This window comes from Rutilus rutilus, assembly GCF_951802725.1.
Source record: "Rutilus rutilus genome assembly, chromosome: 19".
NCBI lineage: Eukaryota > Metazoa > Chordata > Actinopteri > Cypriniformes > Leuciscidae > Rutilus > Rutilus rutilus.
In genome coordinates, this window is record NC_140232.1 from 21,379,950 (window position 1) to 21,388,630 (window position 8,681).

General features: G+C 38.1%; 2 protein-coding genes across 2 annotated transcripts; both read right to left on the minus strand.

The window, feature by feature from the left end:
* Positions 1-159: 159 nt before the first annotated feature.
* Positions 160-7,036, minus strand: hyal3 (hyaluronidase 3). Its single transcript, XM_084390169.1, has 4 exons — positions 6,916-7,036; positions 2,128-3,062; positions 965-1,054; positions 160-776 (listed from the first exon to the last, which is right to left on the minus strand). Exons 1-4 carry the CDS (start codon positions 6,968-6,970, stop codon positions 516-518), a joined length of 1,341 nt encoding a protein of 446 aa, XP_084246295.1. The 5' UTR covers positions 6,971-7,036; the 3' UTR covers positions 160-515.
* On the minus strand, positions 3,874-7,874 carry naa80 (N-alpha-acetyltransferase 80, NatH catalytic subunit). The gene is made up of 2 exons (XM_084390171.1): positions 7,782-7,874; positions 3,874-5,106 (listed from the first exon to the last, which is right to left on the minus strand). Coding segments are annotated over exons 1-2 (951 nt in total). The 5' UTR covers positions 7,784-7,874; the 3' UTR covers positions 3,874-4,157.
* Between the last annotated feature and the right edge of the window lie 807 nt (positions 7,875-8,681).

Sequence of the window (8,681 nt, forward strand, 5' to 3'; positions counted from 1 at the left end):
GTTGAAGCCGCCATTCCACATTATTTCTAATATATATTTTTTTATAACAGCGGTTTATTTTTAACAGCATGATTTCTGGTGAACAACTACATGCATGATTCTGCGATTAAATCTCCACTAATCAGAGAATCGAAACAAGCAAATCAGGGCAAAAAAACATTCTAGTGCCATAATATTTATTTTTATTTCAATAATATAATTTGCAATGAGATTGTAGTTCTTCTTATTATAAAGCTGTTAAGTACACAGTCTTGTAAGTGCCTACAGTAAAAAAAATAATGGGAAAAAAAACTTCCAGAACTGTTGCACTCAATTGGATAATGTTAATAAACAGCTAAATAGCTATTTAGGCACTGTTTAGCAAAGATTCAAATCTGACTCCATTCTGGTAAATAACAACCATTTTTCACCATCCAACCAATTCCTGATGGTCCCACTCAACATTTTTTTATTTTTTTTTATTGAATATCCTGTTTAACTCATAAATGTCACATTGCAGAAATGATTGCACATTCTTAGAAATTATTTTGATCACATTGTTCTCCGCTCCATCCTTCATAACACACACACTTGAACTTTGACCTCATGTCGCTGAGAGGAAGAGCTTCATGGGTACCATGTAGAGGGATCATGTAACCCGAGTGAGGGTCCTGACGAGCACAGCGTCCCTGGGAGTTACACATTCTTTCGCTGCAGTTCCTCACACTGGCCTGCAGGGCGGTGACATACTCTCCTAATACTGAGCCTAGGTAATCACGCAAGAGGGCGCACTGCCGCTGGAAAAAGACAGAGACTTATTATATATCATAACAGCTCCAGCAATGACTAATGATGAGGCATGTGCTAAGTCTAATATAGAATATTATACATTTTCAGTTTGTATATGACAGAACTTTTTTCATTAGGTTATCACACAGTGGTAAATCCAGACCATAAACTTTCACACACAGGTTAACCTGCTAACCTTGGACTTGGCGAAACTCAGCTCGCCCCATAACACAACTCCAGCGGCACCTAAAGCAGCACTCTCACCTAGTGTGTGCTCCAAATCCGTCTGAAAAGATACACACATATTATGATAAAGTTTCACACAATAATATAGTTTTTAAAGTCAGATCAGCCTAAATTAAGACACTCCAAGCTTGAAACGAAAGTATGTGGAATGTTAATGCTTTAGAATGGGTCAGAGCAAGTGTTGTTGAAATGTTGTTTATGAAATAAAGCTAAAATACAATAAAATATTAATATAATTAAATTAAAAACTTAAACCAAATGAAAATGAGATATGTTTGCTTTGCAAATAACTGAAATATGTTAAGAGTTAAGTAGGCCTACTAAAATGATAAACTGAAATAAAGGAAACAAACAAAAAAAGTTAATTAAAATAAGATGAAATAAAATGTAAATATTAGATGAAAAAACTAGTACAGTAAACCCTGAAATAAAAATTAATTAAAACTATTTAGAAATGTAAAATAATAATTAAATGTAGAATGTAAACTAAAATTAAGTAGAAATTTAAATAAAATAAAAGCTAATTGTAAATATTAATAAAAATAGCCATAATAAATAATACTGCAATAACAGTGGTCAGAACTATAGGGATTCACAAATGTGTCTGTTTCTGAATTATGTTCATATTCTCAATAACCTATAAATGTCTTATATAAAAATGCTTTAATATTTGGTATAAATAAAAGAACACTAAACGCTCAAATTAATCATTTTACATGGATATTAATTTTGAAATTTTCTAAAAAATACATTAAAATAATGTTTTTTAAAGATTACCTTTGATTGAATCTATCGCCCCCTTGAGTACGGAGGTTAGTTACAGTAACAGAAATGCATGCCAAGTTTGTAGAGTAATGCATTGTTATGCGCTTACAATTTATTGGCCAAGAATTCACATACTTGAGCTTGGATCTGGGCTAAAGGAGAACCATCCACTTGAAGATGAGGATGAAGTGAATCACTATTACTGTGCAAAAGCTCGGAACTAAACCCCCTCCTCTTTCAGTGTCTATTCTGGGTGGAGGTGAAGAGCCCACTAATGCATGATAAGACTGGAGCTCGGAGAATGCGAAACACTATGTGGAAATGGTCAGGGTGTTCTTGTGTAGGTACCTGATTCAGGAACGTCAAAGTGTGTGAGAACGCCACTCTGTTGTAGGGAAAAACAGGAAGTGCTTCAGTGCCAAGTGAATGCTGGGATGCCACTCGGAGGGCCTCAAGTACACGATGTCTCACCATTAGTTGAGCATGTGTATGTCCTGCCAGCTTACGCCACAGATAAATGCTGGGATACAGGGCGGTGGAATGTTGCCATAGAAACGCCAGTCTATCATTCAAAATCTGTGTGCCATTGTGACACTGCCCCGTGTAGCCGCTTTGTCCTTGGCCATGATTGTTATAGCAACCGGGAAACCCATAAAACCCCCATAATCCCTCTGGGCAGAGGCGAACACCAAGGCGCAGAGTCTTTTCCATAAACGCTCTTGCCGCTAATTCAAACTCAGCCTTCGCCTTGGATTTCACTTCCTCCTCTGACATATCTGGATGTTTCCACCTAACCAGCTTTTTCGAAAATTTCCGATATGCAATTCTGGCCCCGAAGTTCCACATCCATATGGGCTGCCACGCCTCCCAATCTAGCACAGCTAATCCGCTGAACATCCGTCCCAGCACTTCAATGATCTGCGCCTCAGCCAATGAGAGATGAGCCTTTAGGAATCCTTGTTGAGGCAGGCCACCATTGACTTTTGACCCCTGACGGTTGATGTAGGGGTAGAGGCCCAGACGGCGCTGATAAAATATGCTCATATTCTGACCCTGAAATCTCTGCTGTGAGTTATGTATAATGTTGTACTGGCGCAGCGGCAGGGAGACTCCGTACCGACGCTGACATCGAGCTGTAGGCATATTCCAGATCACTGAAAAGCCACGCCTCCCGATGACAGACCCCGCCCCCTGAACCATATTCTGAACAGGGTTGCTGGGAAACAAAATGGCTGACAGGGCTAAGGTGAGGATGGGATGAATAGAAGATCTCAAATGCATGCCTATGAAATACACACAATTAGTGTCATTCATTATAAGTGACATACCTTACAGCAAATAATCTAGAAATGAGTCTGGAACTATTCAAATTGTGTACTTAGTTAAAGAAATAAACTACATCATTAAGAAATGAGAGCTCATGAGATATTACATGGAAGGTTTGTACTGTACAGATGCACTACAAAATTCTAGCTTCTCAATCACAATCTGAGTTTGAAACATAAAATATCATTCCATTTTAAAATATATTTATAAATGTATCTAATATACACTGATCCCTCTCTGCTACATACATACATATACAGTCTCAGGGTGCTATTTTTCTTTTTTCATTCTTTCTTTTGCAATTCACAGGTTTAGTGCAATATATTTCTTATTACTGATATATTTAAAACGTATTATTTTTGTATTATACTGTATGTTTAATATTTGTGTCGTATGTAACATTGTTTGTGTTGTTGTATAATCCGGCACAAAGGGAAGCACTTCCTAATTTCGTTATACATTATAATGACAATAAAGGTTATCTAAATCAAAAAAAAAAATTCAAATAGAAAACAAATAGAAAAATAGTCATTTTAAATTGTAATGATATTTCACGATATTACAGTTTTACTGTATTCTGGAGTGAGCAGCGAGCATGGAGACTTCATTCAGAAACATTTAAATATCTTCCTGACCCCAAACTTTTGAACAGTCGTGTGAATTTTAACATAAAATCCCAATGTTGATAAAAAGGAAATGCCCATAGAAACATTACGCATCAACAACCCATCCTTAAACGTGATCCTATTAAATGACAAGCACAAAATGTGAAGTTATAGAATGTTTTTATTTTTATTCTTTAAATAACCATTTGAAAGCAACAAAATCTCAGCAAATACATTTCCTTTAAGAGGGCTGTGATAAAAAATTTACCTTTCAATCATTTTTAAAATATAAAAACAAAATAAATAACAGTTAAAACAAAGTAAACTCTGATTAAGGCACATTCAGATTGTCACAGTATTTCTAGTCAATAGTTCAAAGAAGGATCTCCCTTGAACCTGTAAACACTGTTTTTGTGTATCCCTGAATAATTACAGACTGAAGGAGTTTCAGATGTTCTTGTGCATCCAGAAGATGGGCAACCCTCTGTTGTCTGTGTATGGCGTTTGCTCCAAAGTCTGACTTACTGGAACCCAGGATGACGGAGGACAAGACGGAGGAGGTGGAGGAACAGAAATAGGGGGAGGAGGACAGGAGAGTAGAGAAGGAGGAGGTGGTGGTGGTGGAGGAGCAGAAATAGGGGGAGGAGGACAGGAGAGTAGAGGATGAGGAGGTGGTGGTGGTGGAGGAGGTGGAGGAGCAGAAATAGGGGGAGGAGGACAGGAGAGTAGAGGAGGAGGTGGGGGTGGTGGAGGAGGTGGAGGAGCAGAAATAGGGGGAGGAGGACAGGAGAGTAGAGGAGGAGGTGGTGGTGGTGGAGGAGGAGGTGGTAAAACAGAAAGTGTAGATGGTGCAGGATTGTTAAACAACTTAACATCACACTTCCTCTCTTCCTCCTCGTTCTCTGTGCTTCTACAGAACTTGTGCAACACCTCCATAGGCATGAAGGCGGCCAGCGTCCCGACACTTTGGACAGGTTTGGACAGCACAAACCCCAGATGGGCGTAGAAGTGTTGTTTATCATGGGTGGTTAGGCACAATCGGGTGCAGCCCCGTCCTTTGGCATACCGTTCAACAGCCTCCATCAGGATACGGCCGTACCCCTTCCCTCGCAGCATGTCGCACACCACCACCGACTCCACAAACAAACTACGGCTCCCCAGGACACGGGACAAGCGGGCGTGGCCTATTAGCTTCTCGTCTTGACTCCGCCTCTCCCCCTTCAGCAGCAGGAGACACACAGGATAGCTGTGGCTCGACTGGCGGAGCGAGTGAATTCGCGCCCCCATGCTGCGTTGCCATTGGGCATTGAGTAATTCAGCACACGCCTCCACTAAGTCCCAGCGCTCATGAAGAGGTTCGGTTCGAACTACTGCGCAGCTCACGTCGCCATCGCACCTGCACACACGCCAAGGACACGGGGTCAACACTGGGGTCAGAGAGTGTCGCTTTTGAACAGCCCAGGAGTTTAAAGCTTTCTTCTTTTTTTTTAAGTTAATTTACTACTAACCCCGTGTTGTTTCAAACCTAGATTACTTTTTTCTTCTGTGGAAAGACTATATTTTGAATTCAAACATGTTGGTTTGGACCCCATTGACTTTCATTGTACAGAAAAAGTCAGCTTTCAGTTCAAAATATCTTCTTTTGTGTTCCACAGAAGAAACTTCAATACAGGTTTGGAATCACGTGAGAGTGAGTAAATGACATAAATTTCCAGACATAGATTTAACACCCAAACATTAAAAAAATGTTCCTCAGTTATGAGCCATGCAGTGTGCAGAACAGAGGAGTATCCACTTGATTTCTTGAAAATCACTTATTTTCTACAGTTATTTCTTTAACTTGTTGCAACAGTAGTCAGTTGTTTTCAGCGCTCAACAGTTTATCACATCACTTCCACGTGTCATTTTCACATGCAGACAAATGCTAGATTAATAAAACCATTGCAATTCTCAGCACTGAAGCAATAAACACAAGCAGAAACAATGGCAACAACCTTTCCTGAGTAGTTTTTTTCTCATAGCACATTTTCTCTGCTGAAGTTACAATAGCAGAAGAAGCTGTGGTCTTGATGTGTGACTATTGGGTTAGTCTGAATGTGTGATGCCTGTTACACCGCATGGACTTCACGCTAATGTTAATAGTCTAGAAAAATAATACAACTGTAGACAGATATAATTTTTTTTTAGCTTTGACATTTGTGTTCAAGTTCAGTTTAGACACATTTTAAGTATGTCTCTGAGCTATGCAAATTTGCTGGTCAGAGTTCAGCAAATTCAATAACTTCGGTACAAACTTCTTCGTATGAATGTATGAATGGAAGTTAATGAATCACCCAAAAATGAGAGTGAGTAAATTACAGATTTTTCCTTTTAAAGGGAATATTCTGCCATCAATTATTCACCTTCAAATTATTCCAAACCTGTTTTTTGCATGGGGGAAAAAACTCTGAAACATTTTTCAAAATATATTTTTTTCCACAGGAGAAAGAACAACATACGAGCGAGTAAATGACAGAATTTGTATTTCTGGGTGAACTATCCCTTTATATCTTAACCATCTATTATGATGTTTTCAATGCACCTAAAGAGCAGGGTGGGCAGTGGTCGATATAATTCTGATATATAGGCCTAATATAGCAGTTCATGACCAATCATGTTCATGTTCCATGATAAGCACAAAAAAAACAGCTGAAATGAAACAAACTTCTATTTTAGATAGATTAGTTCACAAATGGAAGCACGGTGTGTTGACCAAGGGGACAAGGTTGTCGTCTGATAATCGGCCAATATGATTCATCACTAGTTAGGACATTTTAATTATGAACAGGACCACACGTATAAAAATAACATGCATTTCTCATCTTCTCTTGCTTGCTTTCTAATCTAGTTTTCTAATAAGCCTGGCATTGCATATTACGAATATTGCTGTCTCTTTGACTCATTGCTTTTGTTCCTCTTTTGTAAGTCGCTTTGGATAAAAGCAACTGCTAAATGCATACACGTATATGTAAAATGTAAATGAATGATAGTAATAGTTTCTTTGCTAAAATCAAGGATAGAACCATCAATGGACTAACAAAAAAGATGCAACCTCAGATTCAGCATGTCAACATAAATTATAATCCATTTTCACTCCAAATAAAAAAACACAAATCTACCAAAACGAGAACACAGAAAAGTTTGAGAATAAAATAACCAGCCTCACCTGCGGTGCTCAGAGAGACAGAACTGCCAGTTAATGTTTCAAAACTGTCTCTCATGCAACCGAGTGTTAAAATCAGGAAACAAGAGGCTTAAGCGATCCATTTCTCTGTAAGCTTCCTTTAACACTGGCCTGGAGTCAGTTTAGCTGGTATTAATTACTGTGCTTTTAGTGTGGAGAGACTGGTTCTAGATCAGTAGTGAAAGGAAACAGCTTTCAACAGCTATTTTAACTTTACCATTGCCAAGTGTGAAATGCTGATGGGAAGTGTGTGGGTTTTTGAAAGGGTTGTGCTATAAATGTTTGCAGGCCCTAATATGGTGAGAGACGCAGTAAAGCTATCTAAAGTAATTTAACATGTCCATGGAATTTCATGTCCATTTTTGTCTGGTTTACTTTCAAATCAATTGAGCTCTGGTTTTAAGCTGAACCTTGATCTATTTGTTCCTCTCTCTCAAATAGAGGTGTATTCAGGATAATTGGAGAAAAAAATTCGGTCATCTCAATGGCAAAAATAGGTGTCCCAAATTTACCTGTAGCCTAATCTCCAACGTGGGAGTCATTCATCGTCAAAAGCAATGCGACTCTCTGACAAGAATTGAGGGGAGTTTGATTTAACATTTTTAAATATGACAAGAGCTTATGTGCTATCCTATTACGTTTATAAAATTAATTGCTAAAAGCTCCTTCTTTAAAACAACATTAACAGCATGCCGGAACAGTCAAGAGCACAACACGACAGATTTAAGTCAGAGAAGTGAACAGATAAACAAACACAGCGGTTACGATTCCCGTTCGACTGCTTTGTGAGAGACACATGCAATTTATTTTGAATTTAGTTTATATAAGTTCTAATCTGTGATACCTACATGCTGAAAACTTTATCGTGTCACATCAGCTGTCTTTAGAAATCTTCCTCTTCTTCTAGTGGAGTTAGATGAAACAGTACGAGTGGATTTACTGCCACCTACTGGACCAGCTCTCCAGCTCTTACACTACATGAGTAGGCCAACATAACCTTGAAAATTACAATATGTGTTCCAAAAGTGTTACAATGTAATATGTAGCCTAGCCTACTATTATGCAAAAATAAATACTGAAATAATTTTTCACTCTTTATTTATAAATTACTGGGCTACCTGAAAAATGCTTATTTTTATGACAGAAATGGCGCCATGAGCTTTTAGAAGAGCTTCTAAACGACTTTCTCTTCGACGAGTAGGCTACGTAGAGGCTCCGCAGATGATGTAGCTGTTCTTCTCGCGGGATAAATGACGCGTATCTTAGTAGGAAACTCCATGTTTGCGCTCCTTTGGACGGGGTGGTTATTCTCTCTAATTAAATGAGCTTTATAGCTCCCACCCGACCCTGTCCGATCACATAATGCTTGTTAATCCCGGCTATAAACCTTATTTACAACATGAGTTCTTCTTCCAAATAATGAAGAACATAAATTACCTAAAAATTATGCAATAAAATTGTAAAATACGGAAGAGGATTAGGGCCAAGCAATAATAATAATAAAAAAAAAACATCTCGAGATTAAAGTCATTATAATGCGAGATTAAACTCGTTAAATTTCGAGAAAAAAAGTCGAAATACAATCTTGAGAATAAACTCATTAAATATCGAGAATAAAGTAGGCCTAGTTGTGTTTCGAGAAAAAACTCGTTAAATGTTGAGAAAAAAAACTCGAAATACAATCTTGAGAATAAAAACTCATTAAATTTCGAGAATAAAGTCGTTGTGTTTCGAGAAAAAAAAACTCG

What these genes read in the sequence shown, in the direction of transcription:
- hyal3 (XM_084390169.1), bottom strand. Translation starts at nt 6,970, where the DNA reads ATGAGAGACAGTTTTGAAACATTAACTGGCAGTTCTGTCTCTCTGAGC. An exon ending in TGTCTCTCTGAGCACCGCAG is followed by an intron (nt 3,063 to 6,915) that starts GTGAGGCTGGTT and finishes TGTATTTCATAG; the next exon opens with GCATGCATTTGAGATCTTCT. An exon ending in TGAGTTTCGCCAAGTCCAAG is followed by an intron (nt 777 to 964) that starts GTTAGCAGGTTA and finishes GTCTTTTTCCAG; the next exon opens with CGGCAGTGCGCCCTCTTGCG.